The sequence below is a fragment of the Fundulus heteroclitus genome, chromosome 13, assembly GCF_011125445.2.
Source record: "Fundulus heteroclitus isolate FHET01 chromosome 13, MU-UCD_Fhet_4.1, whole genome shotgun sequence".
Taxonomy (NCBI): Eukaryota; Metazoa; Chordata; class Actinopteri; order Cyprinodontiformes; family Fundulidae; genus Fundulus; species Fundulus heteroclitus.
Window position 1 is genome coordinate 36,402,831 of NC_046373.1, and position 18,421 is coordinate 36,421,251.

General features: G+C 41.6%; 2 protein-coding genes across 2 annotated transcripts; both read left to right on the forward strand.

Moving 5' to 3' along the window:
* Positions 1-356: 356 nt before the first annotated feature.
* Positions 357-10,937, forward strand: polr1h (RNA polymerase I subunit H). The gene is made up of 5 exons (XM_036145636.1): positions 357-477; positions 2,945-3,102; positions 10,315-10,418; positions 10,497-10,606; positions 10,683-10,937. The coding sequence occupies exons 2-5, from the start codon at positions 2,985-2,987 to the stop codon at positions 10,705-10,707; spliced, it is 357 nt and encodes a 118-aa protein (XP_036001529.1). The 5' UTR covers positions 357-477; positions 2,945-2,984; the 3' UTR covers positions 10,708-10,937.
* On the forward strand, positions 6,592-9,196 carry LOC118565356 (zinc finger MYM-type protein 5-like). The gene is made up of 2 exons (XM_036145635.1): positions 6,592-7,676; positions 9,118-9,196. The coding sequence occupies exons 1-2, from the start codon at positions 6,684-6,686 to the stop codon at positions 9,118-9,120; spliced, it is 996 nt and encodes a 331-aa protein (XP_036001528.1). The 5' UTR covers positions 6,592-6,683; the 3' UTR covers positions 9,121-9,196.
* Positions 10,938-18,421: the final 7,484 nt, after the last annotated feature.

Here is an 18,421-nt window from a genome sequence, read left to right on the forward strand (position 1 = left end):
AGAGGGTTATAACAAGGTTAAGATTTGGGCATACAGGACTTAATTATACACTTTTTAAAATTCAAAAACATAATACCGGCAAATGTGATTATTGTGGAAGGTATGAAACAATAGAACATGTTATATTAGAATGCTATAAATATGAAAGAGAAAAAAGATGTATGAGGAAAGAGTTGAAATGTATCAAGGAAAAGATTAATTTGTTAGGTATTTTGAGGAAGCATTTGGGGAGTAAACATATACAAATAGTTATTCAATATTTAAAGAAAACTAAATTATTGCATAGAATAGAGAGAGAGAGATAATCTATCAAGAACCACACTCCATACCAGTAAGTGGCGGTAATGCTGCTAAAAGTTTGTTTCCAACCGCTATTAAACAGCAGCAGAAGAAGAAGAAGAAGAAGAAGAAGAAGAAGAAGGCGGCGTGTGTTGTGTGAGAGTCTTGGCTCACCGTCCATAACCACTGAGTGTAAAGGTAAGGCTGAAATTCTGCTGTAAAGTCACAGACAGAACATCTGTCAGCCTCTCAGTTATAGGTTTTATAAGAGATAATGAAGCGAAGTTCATTCTGAAAGGAAATGGAAGGTTACTGTAACATTAACGCACAACTTCCGGTAGTTCCGTGATGCGCTGGTCCAGCAGCAGCTGCGGGTTGAAGATTGCATTTTTCAATTCAGTTTTATTTATATAGCGCCAATTCACAGCACATGTCATCTCATGGCACTTTATAAAATCAAATTCAATCAAATCATCCAGGCAGGTTGGTGAGAAAGTTTCCTCTCTAAGGAAACCCACAGGTTGCATCAAGTCTCTCCAAGCAGCATTCACTCCTCCTGAAAGAGCGTAGAGCCACAGTGGACAGTCGTCTGCATTGTTGATGGCTTTGCAGCAATCCCTCATACTGAGCATGCATGAAGCGACAGTGGAGAGGAAAACTCCTCTTTAACAGGGAGGAGAACCTCCAGCAGAACCAGAACCAGGCTCAGTGTGAACGCTCATCTATCAAAGCAGCTCACTGTTCCACTGCTGGAACCAAACGCATTAGTCCGTGGGCCAGAATCTGTAGGACGTCTCCATAAGAAGTTTCCTATGAACTGTCAGGGGGCAACTTTCTTCCACCGGGAAAAGTTGCTACACATAGCAGTGATCTCAAAACACCAATGTTCCCACGTTTTCACTCGCACATTAATAAGTTATAGCCGATAAAAAATCTAAACTGTGGCGCTCCGGTCTAAGAGGTCACGTGATTCGATTTTTGCTACTCAGCCAATCAGATCGCTGTATTGTCAGCTGAGCCAGTTGAATGAGTTCATCATGGCTGCGCCCGTAAAGGGTTGTAAACATTTGTTTCCAGACGAAAAAAGTCAAATAATAGCATTTTGTGGCGCCAGTTGCAAAGATCTTTATGGCAAGTAGAAAGAAATAGCCCAGACCATCCATCCTTCATTTTCTAACATGCTTTATCCCTGCTGGGTTCGTGAGGGGTGCCGGTGTCTATCTCCAGCTGTCAATGGGCGAGAGGCGGGGTACAACCTGGACAGGTCGGCAGTCCATCACAGGGCAGAAATAGTCCAGACTTTTGCCCAGTTTACTGTGATATCACCAAGACCTGCTGTGCTAGAATAGCACAGGTGTTGTCGTGCCAAACGATTTATCCCCACCAGAATTTGTATCCCCTGCATCGGTAGCGCATTCAACTGGAAGAATGAATCTCAACCCCGCCTAATTTCCAACCTATTAGGCGTGGAAATGAAGATGTTTTACTTTTCTTAACGAAATATAGCAATGGTGTCGTTACATTATCATTCAGTTAGTGTGAAAAAAAAACTGAAAATGTAACACTTGTTAGTGCGATCATAAAGGATTGCTATGTCGGATAAAACTCGATTTATCACTCAATATAACACGTTATGAGAAAGTAAACGGCTCTGTGGTCATTTCCACATGTGTCACGAAAATATTAGCTTTATGTTATTAGATTGTCGCATGTCTGTCTGCTTAAACCATAAATCCACCTTCCTGAGTCCATCACAGCTGTCTGCTTGTTCGTCTTTTTTCTTTTTCTTTTCTTTTTGACCCGCATGAATAGATCATGTAGAGCGGATTTCACGTGTGATCAAATGAACACTGAATAAAGGTACAGCCAAAATGATCAGATTTAATAAGATTTTAATTCAACCAAGAACATATAGAGATATTAACTATATTAAGAAAACGAGATATGTCGCTTTTAAAAATAGAACAATGTATTAGGAGTTTTAAAAAAATCTATTTCATTTTATTAGAATGTGATGTTTAAAATATTTAGACTTCACAAAGCTGGAGGTTAAAACTTTTATTGATTTCAAAAATACAATACAAAATTCTACAAATTCCGAAGGGGCCCATTGACAGCTGGAGATAGACACCGGCACCTCGCAAACCCAGCGGGGATAAGCGTGTTAGAAAATGGATGGATGGATGGATGGATGGATGGACGGATGGTCTGGGCTTTTTCTTTTTTCTTGCCATCAAGATCTCTGCCAGCTGGCACCAGAAAATGCTATTATTGGGCTTTCTTCGTCTGGAAACAGATGCATACAAACATCTTACGGGCGCAGCCATGATGACGTGGTAAACTCGCTCAGCTGACAATACAGCGATCTGATTGGCTGAGCTGCAAAAATCGAATCACGTGACCTCTTGGACCGGAGCGCCACAGTTTAGATTTTTTATCGGCTATAACTTATTAATGTGCGAGTGAAAACGTGTGAACATTGGTGTTTTGAGATCACTGCTATGTGTAGCAACTTTTCCCGGTGGAAGAAAGTTGCCCCCTGACAGTTCATACGAAAAGTCACCGTACAGATTCTGGCCCACGGCCTACATCTAAAGAGGTTCTGTTATGTTAGTTACCGTGCGTGCACCTGTCCTGTAGAACTCATGCTGTTTCCGTTCGCTAGACTTCTGGAACCATCAGCGTCACTTTAACCTCCACAAGACATGTCCAATTCTGCTGGTGACCCGAACTTCTGTCCTGAATGTGGGAATGTTCTTCCACTCCCTGGAATATCCGACACAGTCCGCTGCGCTCGCTGCTCCTTCTGCATTCCTGTAACAGGTACTGTTTCTCTATTCTGACCCATTCTGACATGCTGTGTGAATCAGCTTAGGAACCAACATAGAACAGAGCCTTTGTTCCTGGAGCTGGCTGGAGAACATGGAACATCCTACCCCAGCTCCTGCATCAGGCAGGCCAGGCATTTGGTGCTGGCTGATCACTGGACAGCATGTAGGACTTAAGGCATTAGGCCCCGTGGTTATCCTTCTATCCCATAATGATCATTTTAAGGCATCTGTGGAGAAAACAGCAAGCCCAGTCACTTCTTTTTGTATATGTTTTTGACAGCCAGCTTTCCATTAGGGTTAAATGACATCACTGCATGGACCAGCCTGAGGTGCAGCGGGTGTAAACTGAAACATCTTGTGGTGGTGGCCACACTTGCACTACTAGGCCTGTCACAATGACACACTTTGCTGGACGATAAATTGTTCCAGAAATGATTGCGATAAACAACAATATTGCCGTTTAAATTTAATTTGGTTGAAAAGCTTGCATTTGGGAAAATGTTGCAAATATTTGACACCCAATATGAATTGCCTGGGATAGGGCTGAACAATTAATCACATTTGCAATATAATCGCAATTTTAAAAAACACAATTTCGGGGCGCGCTCCTGGCACAGCGGGTAGCGCAACCCAAATACGGAGGCCTTTAGTCCTCGCATGGTTGGCCCGGGTTCGAATTCAATCCGCGGTCATTTTCCGCATGTCTCTCCCCCTCTTCCACCCCCTTCCTGTGAGCCTACTGTCATAAAAAGCAAGCTACTAGAGCGAAAAATCACAAAAATGTTTTTTTCCAAATTGCAGAGGTCTGCAATGTTTGGCTACATAACAATTAATGGATAAGACACATCCTTTAGGTGTTGTTAATGTGTTTAAAGGGGTTTGCCTCCACATGGAAGGGAATAGAGTTGGATCAGTGAGATATTGTAATTTTATTACTTGTTTTAGTTTATATAATCATACTTTTTTTACCAGGAACTTTCAGGAATCTCACCATAGGATTAAGTACTGGTCAAACTGTTTAATCCATAGACTTGTTTGTTGGTTGCACTGGGCACTCTATGTTCAACAAGGATTGATGTCCAACTCAACAAGTTGTTGTCTTGAACAATAATATTCTGATTAATAAAAACATTACATTTCTTGTTTTAAATAGTCCTTGTTTACAAACATCTTTATCCACAGGGCATTTTTTTATTGCTTGCGGTTAATGCAGAGAAAAGTCCAAATTAAATTGCAATCACAATTAAGGTTGCAATTTTGATGTTTGGCAAGATCGTACTTACCTGACTCCGTCAGATGGATTTGCTCCGCATATCCATCTGGAAACCTTCCGTTGAAGTAATTTTGGGAAGGGGCGAAAATACTGGTTAGCTGATTGGCCTATGTTGGTGATAGACGGGCCAAATAAACCAATCAGATCAACGAAGCATATGATGTACTCGTCAACATGCTTCGTCGTCGCTCGTAACAGAGCGACGAAACCACAAGCCAAGCTACTCTTGCTGCTGCAGGTAAAGGCTCGTTAGCTCAGCAAAGAAATACTCTGTAATTCCGATAAAACTTGCTTGATAGCCACGCTAACGCTAGTTTCATCGGCTGAAGCCGCCATGTTCTTTAGACTGAACTGTCATGCTTCTCGTTGCGTCACACCTCAACCCGCCTCAAAGCCAACGCTGATTGGACGTTCGTTTGGTGAACGGCTCCAAATTTTCTTTAACGGAGAGTAGCCAGACTGATCTGCGAGTGAAACCTTGAAAGCTCGCGAGATCAGAATGGTCTCACGAGGCTAAGATCGTACAGCCCTAGCCTGAGAAAACAAATGTGTCACAAATGGCAATTCCACAGCTGTAAAATAGCTCAAAAGACAACCTTATTATGCCATTATCATTATATTAGTTGAAAATGCTCTCCAGAGACAACTCCTGAGCCACCATCGTCCCCAAAGCCAGGTTTCCTCCTTCTGTCAGAAGCAAGTAGGCTAACAAGTAATCTTAACTCATTACACCAAGTTACTCTGCATGAGCTCACTGTACAGTAAAAAGTGATGATGGAGATTGCCTGCTAGAGCAAAATACAGTATTATGTGTTGAGAAACAAATGTATTAGCTGAGGATAGAACGACAACAGTTGCCCCATGGAGGTTGGGTGTTAGAAATTTGCATGGCCGCTGGAAACAGACGAGAGAGGAAAAGAAGCGTCATTGTTGTCATTACTAAGGCCACAGACTAATGGCTCTGGCTGAAGAGGAAGAATCTGTGGTTTGCTGGTAAGGAGCAACTTATTTTGAGGTCAGGGAGAGAGACTGTGTACATATGGTGTATGATGGAAAACATCCAATGACCACAAGTAACATCACCAGCCTACCTTCACTTGTTTTACTGTTACTCCAAATAAATACCATAAACACATGCAGTCGTGTAAAAAAATTGTTTGTCCACTTCCTTTCTTATTTTCCCGTTTGTCACACTTAAAGGAGCAATAAGTTAGACATTTACTATAAAATCAAACAAAATCATTGTCATCTGGGATGGAAGAAACATTCCCTATAAACAGTCAGTCCTCTCTATCAGCAATGTCTTAGTCAAGTTTTTGTCCTGTCAAAACAAGATGGACGGTCCGGAACTACTTAAATTTAGAGTTTAGCCCGTGTTTACTTCCTGGTTCCTGAGCCAATCATATGAGAGTTCCCAAGGTTTCCAAAACAGCATTTGGAATTTTATTTTGGCAAAATAGCAGCAGCCAGCAAACATGGAAGCCAGTAAGAGAAGCGGACCAGAAATAGAACAGGATACAACATTGTATACCTATCCTGTGGAAGTAAAGATTCTGGGGAGTTTCACAGTAGCGAAGGACCATTGAGGAAACAGCATAGGCTGTTGGATCTCCGCCTCTCTGTGGGCAAGCAGTTTATTCAACAATAACAGAGTTTGGCTGAATAGTCTCCACCTGTCATCTTGAATTTAACTACGCACTGTCCTTGTATCTCTTGACTTGATGACCTGTGCAACACTCAGCTTTAACCTGTTAAGACCCGAGAATTGGTGCAAACAAAGCCTGGGACTGTTTAGCTGATGCAGGACTTGGAAGACTAGCTGTGATAAATGGACCCATGAATTTTGCAGTCTATCAAAAAAATCCTGAAGGAGAAGGTCTGACCATCTGTTCCTGACCTCAAGCTGAAACCAACTTGGGTTCTGCAGCAGAACAACGATCCAGAACACAGCAGTAGGTCCACTTCTGAATGGCTGAAGAAAAACAAAGTGAAGACTGTAGAGTGGCCTAGTCAAAGTCCTGACCTTAAAAAGGCAGTTCCTGCTGGAAAACCCTCCAATGTGGCTGAATTCCAACAATTCTGCAGAGATGAGTGGACCAACATTCCTCCACAGGGCTGGAAGAGACTCCCTGCAAGCAATCCCAAACGCTGATTGCAGTAGTTGCTGCTAACTGGGCCGTCTCTACAGAATGGGCTGAACGGGCTGCAGCCCCGGGCATCGCCGCTAGGGGGGGCCCTCCGGTCGCGGAATGTCAAATGACAAAAATTAATATAAGAAAAGAAAACGAAAACGAGCGAAAATGTCGAGCCATAGAAAACAGGACAGCGGAGCAAAAAAACGAAAATTAGTAGAAATAAAAAAGGAAAGAGCCAAAGAATTATTACAGAAAACACCCAAATTAACCAACCTGTGGAGTAGTCAGCCTGCTGTAGCGGCTACCTCCAGCCAAGATGCAACTGATGGACAGCAGCCAGCCACCGCTAGTTCTAGCCAACTAACCAGCCCAACTAGCCCTGCTAGCAATAGTGCTACTGCTACAACCTCTGAGGAAACAACAAGGGATGGAGAAGAACCAGTGGGTAACGTAGCAGATGAGCCTGTTGATTCTGAGGCAGTGGAGAAAATAGATATATCAACAGATATTGCATGCTGGGGAGAAGTTAATGAGGAGATGCGAAGCTATTGGGTCGGAAGGGGAATTGAAGCCCCCACACAATGTCAACATAAAGATGCCGATTTTTCGGCTTCTGAAAGGAGCTATAAAAATCAAAAGCGATGTCTGAGCAAAACATTGTTCCGTCGCTCGCTCAGAAATGGAGAGAAGGTGGCAAGAGAATGGCTGTCTTACTCCCCATCTACTGGAAATGTGTTTTGTTTTTTTTGCAAACTATTCAGTAATGATTCGTCCGCTTTCACGCACGGATTTTCTGATTGGAAACATTCAGTTGACCGAGTGGAGATGCACGAAGCGGGCCAGCCCCACAGACAGGCTGTGCTTACTTGGCTCGCACGCACCCAGGTTCGTGGGATCGACGCAGGGCTGCAGGATCAACTTAAAGATGAGGCGAATTACTGGAAAGAAGTATTGAGGAGAATTGTGGCTGTAATAAAATTTCTGTCAGAGCGTGGGCTCGCATTCAGGGGAGAAAATGAAACCCTGGGCTCAGTGCACAACGGGAATTATCTGGGCATCTTGGAGTTGCTGGCCACGTTTGACCCTTTTTTGGACGAACACTTAAAACGTTTTGGAAACAAGGGGCGGGGGACACCCTCCTATTTGTCATCGAATATTTGCGAGGAGTTTATTGCACTCATGGGCCAGCGAGTACAATCAGAGATAATAATGCAGCTCCAACACGCAAAGTATTTTTCACTTATTGTTGATTCTACACCGGATTTGAGTCACACTGACCAACTTACATTTGTGGTGCGTTACGTGTCTCAGGAGGGCAAGATCTTTGAGAGATTTTTGAAATTTCTGCCCATTTTTAGCCACACAGGCGAGTCACTTTTTGACTCAGTCCGCGGTGTGCTGCAGGACATGCACATAGACATTAAAAATTGCAGGGGACAGTGCTTTGACAATGCGTCTAACATGGCAGGTTCGTACAAGGGATTGCGTGCCCGAATTCAGGAAATAAACCCCCTTGCTGAATGGATTCCATGCGCGGCCCACTCCCTGAATCTTGTTGGGGTCTGTAGTGTGGATTGCTGCCGTGACGCCAGCTCTTTTTTTAGGCTAGTGCAATCCATCTTCACTTTTTTCTCAGCTTCGCCTAGCCGCTGGAAAATATTAATGGATGGACTGGAGTCTAACGAGAACAAGCGCATGGAGGTGGTGAAGGGACTTTCATCGACACGATGGGCGGCACACGCACGGGCTACAAAAGCTCTCCGTTTAAATTTCAAAAATATCCACGACACTTTAAATAAAATAGCAGAAGACGAGAATCAGAAATCAGCCGCACGAGATGAGGCGAAGTCTCTGGCAAAAAAAATGAATAGATTCGAGACAGCATTCCTCGCCATCATATGGGATACCGTGCTGCAAAGATGTGAAATCACAAGCAGGGCCCTGCAGACGGTGGAATTGGACCTAGTTTCTGCTGTGGAATTGCTCCAGTCCCTCATAGACTTTGTGTCCCATTTACGCTCCCAGTTTAAACATTTGGAATCTCAGGCCAAATCGCTATCACTGACACAGCAGTACACTGTGACTCGACAGGTGAAGCGCACCACCCCGTCCCCGGCAGATGACACCGACGAACCCACCCTTGTGTCCAATGCTGGAGAAGATCGCTTTCGTGAGACTTTCTTCGTAATAATAGACAAACTGATCAGTGCATTACAGCAGAGACACGCAGTGTACAAAGAAACGTCCACATATTTCGGATTTCTAACGCAACTGGACAATTTGTCTCTCAGTGAAATACGCGAGAAAAGCATCCTCCTCCAGGCAAAGTACCACGAAGACCTAGCTGATGATTTCCCTGATGAACTAGGGCAGTTTGTGCATTTTGCAAGAGTTTCCACTGTTAACAGGCAGCCGATTAACTTACTGGCATTCATTCGAGAAAGGAATCTACAACATGTTTTTCCAAATGTGGACGTAGCACTGCGGATTTACCTTACATTGCCAGTCAGCAATGCCAGCGGGGAGAGGTCATTTTCCAAACTTGGAATTATCAAACACAAGCTGAGAACGACAATGCTGGAGGAGAGACTTAACAGTCTGACTTTAATGTCAATTGAGCACGACATGCTGGCCCAAATGGACTTTGAGGAGCTCATTAATGATTTCGCACGGAAGAAGAGCAGAAGACGGGCCTTTTGAAGTCACGTGGTGAGTTCAGTTTTTTCTCTGACAGGCCGCTGCTGTGTTTGTGTTTGTGTGCACATTTTAAACAGTTCACCCCAAATATGTTGCATTTACATTCCTGCCTGTCTTCTTGCTTGGGGTTTGTTGTGCGTAACCAGAGATGTACCAGGGCCTTACTCCTTGAGTAAATTAACCATGCAATGCCCAAACCGGGGCCTTCACTAAGCTTTGAGTGAGCCCTACTTTGTTTTATAGTTTTTGATGAGTTCACAAAACAGGATGCATTTCTATAAATCAAGTAACTTTCAAAAAAACAGTTCATTTAATGTTGTTTGGGCCTAACTTTCTGTACTTGATAGCAAATGCAGTGTATTACATTTTCTGTAATGATTTGCCAAAGTCACCAAATCACCAATTTCATACTTTATTTTTTCCAAGATTTTTGCAAATAGGTCAATTCAGATACATTTTGTTTTCCCATCCTCATTTTGTCAGCTTTGTCAACACTGCAATTATAATAAAGCTACCATTGAATTGAAATGAATTTAATTGAATTGAAATAATATCACCAGTTAACGGTAGTGTGTCATAGATTGGTAGGCCTACTGTGTACGCTGATGTGTCTGTGGGTTAGGGTGACATCATGCGTCAGAACATGATATGAGGGGCCTCATCCAGGTAATTAGCCCCGGGCCTCAGAAAGTGTTAATCCGGCCCTGGCTGCTAAGGGCAACACAACCAGTTAAGGGAGCAATCTCTCTGTCACACAGAACCATGTAGATTTGGATTTTTTTCTCCTTTAATTGGTAAAAACCTTCATTTAAAAACTTCATTCTGTTTACTCGTATAGTCTTTGACTAATATTTAAATTTGTTTGATGTCCTGAAACACTTAAGTGTGACAAACATAAAAAAGTATCAGGAAGGGGGCAAACACTTTTTCACACCACTGTATAGAGTTGCACCTGTATAATAAAAGGTATTGTGTGCTCTTTGCATGTAACACTATGGCTTTTGTTGAAAATAAAGGTTAAGTAAAGCTTTGCAACTTTGCATTATGCTTTACACTGTGTGGTGAGATTTGATTTTGTTTCTAAATGTTCATTACCCAGAATTCTCTGGCCTGGAAGTCTGTTCAACTGTGGTCTTTAACCCTGTGGAGCAGTCGTCAACTGCTCTGGAGGAGGAGGATGGCTCAGAGCTGAAGGGACCTGTGGTAAGACCAGCCTCTTCATATAGCTACTCATGCTGTTAACAGTTGGAAATGGTTAATAAGGTCATTTGCTCCCTTCAGATTGACAGACGCTGCACTCGTTGCAATAAAGAAGGGATGATTTACCACACCAGGCAGATGAGATCCGCAGATGAAGGACAGACTGTCTTCTTCACCTGTATACACTGCAGGTGACTTTACCAGGCCTTTCTATTTTAGTGCGGCTTTGTGGTGATTGACTTATGGGTTTGATATTTTGTGTTTTAGGTATCAAGAAAAGGAAGACTCCTGAGAGGCGTATCTGTTTACTACCAAACACTGATTTTAGGAGCAGGCAATGGGGTGGAAGCTTGCCATTTCCAGTGGAGCTGTTCAGTGATTGTTCTAAATCAGGAAGCTCACTTCAGAGGACGTCTGTCAGGATTGCTGTAAAGAAGACTCAACTGTTTTTAATGTTGTTCATGGTTGCTGCTGTAGAGTACAACTCAACTGGAAATAAAGTTTAAAAATATTTGATTTATATGTTGTATAAACATTTAGTTTGAATTGGATGTTGCACTGATATAAGCAAAGATGTAGGGATATAATTATCTTTATTTTAATTGCAATGTACATTCCGATGAAATTTGTTCTCTGCATTTAGCCCATCCCCTTGGGGAGCAGAGGGCTGCCACTGTGCAATGCCCGGGAAGCAATCTCGGGTTAAGGGTCTTACTTGGGGACCCAGAGTGGCAGTCTGTGGGAGTTGAACCCAGAACCCACTGGACAAAAGCACAATGATGCACTCATGTAAAACTTTGGACTGATCTTAATATTGCTGTTAAGACGAACGACCAGTTTTACTATTCAAACTGACACTGTTAAATATTGATATGTTGTGCATCCCTAGGATGTTTTCTAGTCTAAAAATGAATACCAAAGGTTAAATGAAGTAAAGATGATTAAAGGTTCAAGAAACTAAATTCCATTTATGAACTGACAGTTGACTTGATCTAAGTTTGGAAACTAAGTTGTTTATTAATGTCTAACTTTTTATATGAACTAAAACTTTGATATAACATTTATCTACATTTAGAATATAGGCTAGAGAGTAGGATTGGATGTTTTTCATTTAAGTGTAGTAAATCAGACAGACTTTCACCAGTCTAATAAACTAAGTTTTCAGCTAAAAATAAAACAGCATTTTCTTCATGTTTTACACTGATTAAGCCTATTTAAATAAATATTTTAATATTTAGTAATTTGCTGTAACACAGCGATCCTAATCTCATTATTTAAAATGTACTGTATGCACAATGGCTTAAAGTGTTTGCCAATTTATAATCTGTCAAACATTTTTGATAACTAGGAATTTTCCTTTTACACAACTGCAGAGGGATTTTGGCAACATTAGAGGGTTTTCCAGACAGAATGGCCTGCAATTCATTTCACAGCATATTGGTTACATTTAAAGGCACACTATGCAACATTTTTCAGTTAATTAATATGTTCCATACCGTTTTGGATGATTAAATGAGTCATTTCAGGTCGAACAAAGGTTTTCTCGGCCGCCCTGGTGGTCTGTGGGGGAAATACCGTTCTTGCCCTGCACCCACAGGCTCAGAAGTCTCGTGCAAGACCGCGAGAGTCGGCCTTGCTTTACGGCGAGAACTCCATGTGTTTTTGCCCTGCCATTCACTATATGCACGCGCGAAAGCAACAACAAAGAACCGCGTGTTAACGTCAAATAAACATGCAAACATATCGAGTTTTTTTTAATTAATTAATTTATTATTATTATTATACGGTAGTGTGAGTTTGGCGAGGCGGCCGCCTCGCCAAGATAGCGCTGCGGGAAACCCTGATGTTCATACTTTCACTGTTAGTCATTGTTTGTACTGCCGTTTTTTCCACTTTTCGTTGCGTTCGCCTGTCTGCTAAGATCAAAACAACCGCGCCTGGCTTGACGGAGAAACCAGAACAGCTGAGCATCTTTATGACAGTGCACTTTTACTTTCGGCCTCTGGGGGGAGCCTCGCTGGAAAATCAACCCTGGTTGCATAGTATACCTTTAAGTAGGAATTCTGACTACGCCTTTCTATTTTTGGGTACATTCCAAGAATCTTGCTTATTTTTCCTACATTGAATGTTTGGAAAACTTCCTGTAAAGATAGATGGCCAAACACTGCTTGTTTTACATTATCCATCAGAACACCAACCATTATACCACATTGTTTCAATGTAGCTTTATAAATGCTATCCCAATTCACGCTTGATATTTACTGAAGATTCCAGAGATCCAGATGAAGGGACTACAGGCTAGGATCCACCTGGTGAAACATAAAGACAGGTCTGATCATTTACAAGTTTCTTCCATTGGCCTTCTAGAAATTATACTTGTTTTAACGCTGTTAGAATAAAGTTTGTGTTATTTTTGACCAAGACATGTCATTTAAATCTCATATTAAACAGGTTTCCAGAGTTTCCTTTTTTCACCTCCGGAATATCGCCAAAATTAGAAACAGTCTGTCCAGGAGTGATGCTGAAATACTAGTCCATGCATTTGTTACTTCAAGGCTGGACTATTGTAATTCTTTACTATCAGGAAGTCCACAAAATGCAGTTCAAAGCCTTCAGCTGATCCAAAATGCTGCAGCAAGAGTTCTGATGAAAATCAACAAGAGGGATCATATTTCTCCAATTTTAGCTTCCCTTCATTGGCTTCCTGTTAAATCAAGAATAGAATTTAAAATTCTCCTTCTAACGTATAAAGCCCTTAATAATCAAGCTCCATCATATATCAGAGCTCTGATTACCCCGTATGTTCCTAACAGAGCACTTCGCTCTCAGACTGCACGTCTGCTGGTGGTTCCTAGAGTCTCTAAAAGTAGAATGGGAGGCAGATCCTTTAGCTATCAGGCTCCTCTCCTGTGGAACCAACTCCCAGTTTTGGTCCGTGAGGCAGACACCCCGTCTACTTTTAAGACTAATCTTAAAACGTTCCTTTGTGACAAAGCTTCTAGTCAGAGTGGCTCATGTTACCCTGAGCTACCTCTATAGTTATGCTGTTATAGGCTTAGGCTGCTGGAGGACATCAGGGTCTATTTTTCTCACTCTATAGAGTTCTACTGTTCTCCAGTTTTGCATTGCTTGTCGTCATTTCAGCTTTTAACTTTTTGTTCTCTCTTTTTTCTTCATAGAAGGTACACCTGGTCTGGCGTTCTGTTAGCTGTGACATCATCCAGAGAAGACGGCTCACCCGCTATTACCATCTAATGTAGAACAGATTACTGGATCAATGTGTGCTTCTGTGCTTTTTTGTCTCTCTTGTTGTGTCTCTGCTCTGTCTTCTGTAACCCCAGTCAGTCGAGGCAGATGACCGTTCATACTGAGCCCGGTTCTGCTGGAGGTTTTTCCTTCCCGTTAATGGGGAGTTTTTCTTCCCACTGTCGCTTCATGCTTGCTCAGTATGAGGGATTGCTGCAAAGCCATGTACAATGCAGACGACTCTCCCTGTAGCTCTACGCTTCCCCAGGAGTGAATGCTGCTTGTCAAGACTTTGATGCAATCAACTGGGTTTCCTTGTATAGGAAATTTTTTGACCAATCTGAATAGTCTGATTGAATTTGATTTTGGAAAGTGCCTTGAGATGACATGTTTCATGAATTGGCACTATATAAATAAAAATAAAAACGTCAAAATTATACATTGCATAAGATACACATGCACACAACTAGGAAATGTGATAAGCGTTAGTGTGGCGAAACCAGAGCGGTGGAAAAGGTACAACTTGACGTTAAAACTACTATTTTAATATAGGTAGAATTGATTGAAATGACCCCACTTCAGAGTTACCTTTAAGGCACACAGACCCACTACAGATGAGGCTAGAGACGATTTCATCCAATATAACAATTATTTTATTCACTATATTAAAACAGAATTCTTTATTCAATATGAAAATATTAAACCACAATCACTCACATACATGTTAAAAGTAGACAGACTGTTTAAAAGGCTCAGCTCTGGTTTTTCAGGGTCAGACAGGGTAGTGACCTAAAAACAAAAGACACAGCAAATAATAAAGATAAAGAATGGGCGCGTTCGGGGCGACCCGTACATGTAGGCCTTAGTCCTCCACCGGGTTGACCCGGGTTCGAATCCGACCCACGGTCCTTTGCCACATGTCTCTCCCCCTCTTCCACCCCCCCCCCCCTTCCTGTCAGCCTACTTTCATAAAAATCAAGCCACTAGAGCCGGGAAAAATCCCAATAAAAAAGAAAGAAAGAAAGAAACAAAGAAAATAGTGCACCAAACCAGAAAGATGACCACCACCCAGAAGGGACCTAGCCTCGTGAGACCATCCTGATCTCGCGAGGTTTCAAGGTTTCACTCGCAGATCAGTCTGGCTACTCTCCGTTAAAGAAAATTTGGAGCAGTTCACCAAACGAACGTCCAATCAGCGTTGGCTTTGAGGCGGGTTAAAGTGTGACGCAACGAGAAGTGCGACAGTTCAGCCTAAAGAACATGCCGGCTTCAGCCGATGAAACTAGCGTTAGCGTGGCTATCGAGCAAGTTTTATCGGAATTACAGAGTATTTCTTCACTGAAAGAAGAGCAAAACACTGCTCTGGAGGCTTTTCGTGGAGGAAATGATGTTTTTGCTCTTCTCCCGACTGGTTTCGGCAAGAGCTTGTGGTTGTGTTTTCGTCGTCGCTGTTAGTACGTCATAAGCTTCGTTGATCTGATTGGTTTATTTGGCCCGTCTATCACCAACATAGGCCAATCAGCTAACCAGTATTTTCGCCCCTTCCCAAAATTACTTCAACGGAAGGTTTCCAGATGGATATGCGGAGCAAATCTATCTGGTGGAGTCAGGTTAGAAGGGACCACCACCAACATCAAGAACTTGCTGTTGTCCTGTCACAACTAGAAAAGTAATTAGAGAAAAAAAACTTGCAATTTATATAAACATAAACTGACTCAAATTAAAATCACAGCAATAAATGGGTATATTGTTCCAGTCCAAGCTACTAGCAATTGCTAAGCAGCAATAGGCTTAGTGGCGGCAATAATTGTCCGTCCTGGAGCCGGGACAAGGCTGAACAGAAGGTGACACCAGTGCTAGCATAGAAAGCTTAGGACATTTCTCAAATGATGTCATACAAGCTTGAATAGTATAATTGTTTGAGTAAAAAATTAAACAGATCTATCCTCAATATCGCTTCAACAGACAATAATATGGCAACAACAAAACACCGCTGCTGTGTTGGTATCTGCTGGAGTGACTAGCGATATGATGATCATGATCATATGAAGGGAGGTGGACAAAACCCAGAGGATTGCAGAGAAATGTCAGTGTTGGATATGAACTTGTAACCGAGAGTACTTTACTGTGGAATCTGACTAAAGACACCTAAATGTGCTCTCTACATTTCCTTGGTCATAAGGACCGTCCTATGTTACACTTGAACGTCCAGGTAAGATGTCTATTTGGCTTTTTCTCAGCAGCTTTAAAACATACAATCCATGAGGGCTGTTCATGTGAGCTTCAGTGTTGCATTTAATCCGCTTATTATCAGCAAATTTAAGCTTGTTTTTCTTTAAAGTTACTTGTCACTTTTGTGAGTCGGCAGTTGCGGTTTCTTGGAGTTGTTTCTGAACCTGAAGTTGCTTATTTGGGCTTCACCTTTTCCAACAAAACCCTTTTTTCTGGTTAACGCAGCAAAAGAGTTGGATTCAACTTCCCCCGCAACATCTTTTTTGTGTGTATAAATACCAGCTAAATATGTGCATTTGTGATGATTAGATGTGGCTGTGGTGGTTTTCTCTGTGATCTTCCGCTACTTTTATATATATATATATATATATATATATATATATATATATATATATATATATATATATATAATGTGTGTGTGTGTGTGTGTGTGTTTGTGTGTGTGTATATGTGTATGCGTTATGAATAAAAGGATAATTTTGTTAAATCTAAACATTGTGGTCTTCATTATTTGAAAAAAAAAACATGTCACATGTGAAACTTTAGGAACAGAGTTTTTGGGGTAGTATTAAAGAGGTAAAATTACTAATATGAGAAAAAAAGATCAGGACAATAAAGTAAAAAACAAACAAACATAAAAGTGGTAATGTTATGAGAAAAACGTCATTATGAGAATTAGGAGGGAACATTTCCAGAATAGTCACAGTTTACAGAATTATTTCACTCCTGGAGCAATAGGGCCAGGTTAGATTATTTTAATTATTTTTATTCTTTATGAGAATAAATTCAGCAAAATGAAGCTAAAGGGATACAAAAATAAAAATACTCCGAATACAAAGTATATTCAGAGATTAAAGTCCCTCTGATACTGTTTAAGTGACTGAGTAACTGCAGATTTGCCACATTTAAGATGACGGACGCTCTGACGCATCGCAGCATAGGCAGAACCCGCCCAACGACGCGTCTACGTATATGATGTCTATGGGTTTTGCTCACTGAGCTATATGCTCTATGAGCTCGACGCATGCGCCGACGCATCGGTGTTGCCGGACCCATCAGTACCAGGTAGTGAGCACAGGGCCAGGAGGTTGGGCCCTCTGGCTACCCTCATGAAGTCTGTTCCTAATGGTTTAGTCAGATACATTCAAGCAAGGCCTGCTAGAGATCCCAGTAATTGTCTGTCTCCTGATCCTGGCTCCATGCTCTTGAGGCAGTGCTGGAAGACACAGCTAACCTGGCAATGGCCCGTATTGAGGCATGATCCTGGAGGAATTGGTCTACCTGTGCAACCTCTGTAGGGTCCAGGTATTGCCTCATGGTACCAGTAGTGACACTGACCTGGTCAAACGCAAAACTACTCAAAAGCAGTCAGAAAAAGACATGGAGTGAAAAATATCTGCTGCCCTCAGCGGCTGAAGCATTCCTGATTCTGGGCTTGTTTTTGCTGCCCCTTTGGTTGATGTTGATGTCATTAACACTAGAAGAGCTGACACTGAACAACAACCCCCTCTACTACTGTCTGAACCGACCAGATCAATATTCCACGAGTTTAAATGGCCTGATAATCCGTGAGCACGGATCCGACGTTGTACCCTGATTAGTGAGCCTTTAAGTTAATTCATATACAGCCACTCAGTAGGTGGCGCCAGTGCGCCTGGAAAGCAGCTTTACAAACCGCCCCTTAGCAGCAGAAGAAGGAGCAGATATTCAGATGGTTCTAAGAATTCAAAAGGATGTGTGGGAATAGGAATTTATATATCTGAGTTTAAAATTGACATATCTAAAAGACTATCTGATCAACTATCTGTATTTACGGCAGAAATGGTGGCAGTTATCATCAGTTTGCAGTGGGTAGAGGAGGTGCGACCAGACAGAGTAGTAATTTGCACAGATTCCAGAGCAGTCATAGAAAGTATTCAAGGAGAAGGAAACAATAGGAAAGATCTAGTACTAGAAATTCAACATAGCTTATTTAGATTATACAGAGGTGGCATTGATGTTTGGTTCTGTTGGGTACCAGCTCATCAAGGTGTAAAAGGCAATGAAAGGGCAGATAAATTAGCAAAAAGGGCTTTAGATCAGGCAATAACGATTAAAATACCTATTGGCAAAGGGGAAGGGAAATCAATTATTAAGAATAAAGAAATGGAAATATGGCAAAAAAGATGGAATGAAGATAAGAAAGGAAGGAAATTATATAAAATACAGAAGTCAATATTTAGTAGAAATGTTAAGGAGAGAAATAGAAGGGAAGAAATAATAATGAGTAGATTGAGAGTAGGGCACACATATTTAAATGATACTTTATATTTAATAGGGAAGAAAAATAATGATAAATGCGAAAAATGTGGAGAGAAAGAAAATGTAGAACATATACTATTGAACTGTAAAACATATGAACGTGAAAGGGAGAAATTGAGAAGAATAGTTGGAAAGACAGATCAAGAATGGAGTTTGAAAGGAATATTGGGAAATGATGGAAATATAATGGATATTTGTATGATAAGAAAAGCGTTATTTATTTTTCT

Bases quoted from the DNA above. Each gene is read 5' to 3' on its own strand.
- polr1h (XM_036145636.1), top strand. From the start codon at position 2,985: ATGTCCAATTCTGCTGGTGACCCGAACTTCTGTCCTGAATGTGGGAAT. The intron at 3,103-10,314 runs GTACTGTTTCTC...TTCATTACCCAG, and splicing joins CTTCTGCATTCCTGTAACAG to AATTCTCTGGCCTGGAAGTC. The intron at 10,607-10,682 runs GTGACTTTACCA...TTTGTGTTTTAG, and splicing joins TTCACCTGTATACACTGCAG to GTATCAAGAAAAGGAAGACT.
- LOC118565356 (XM_036145635.1), top strand. From the start codon at position 6,684: ATGTCGAGCCATAGAAAACAGGACAGCGGAGCAAAAAAACGAAAATTA.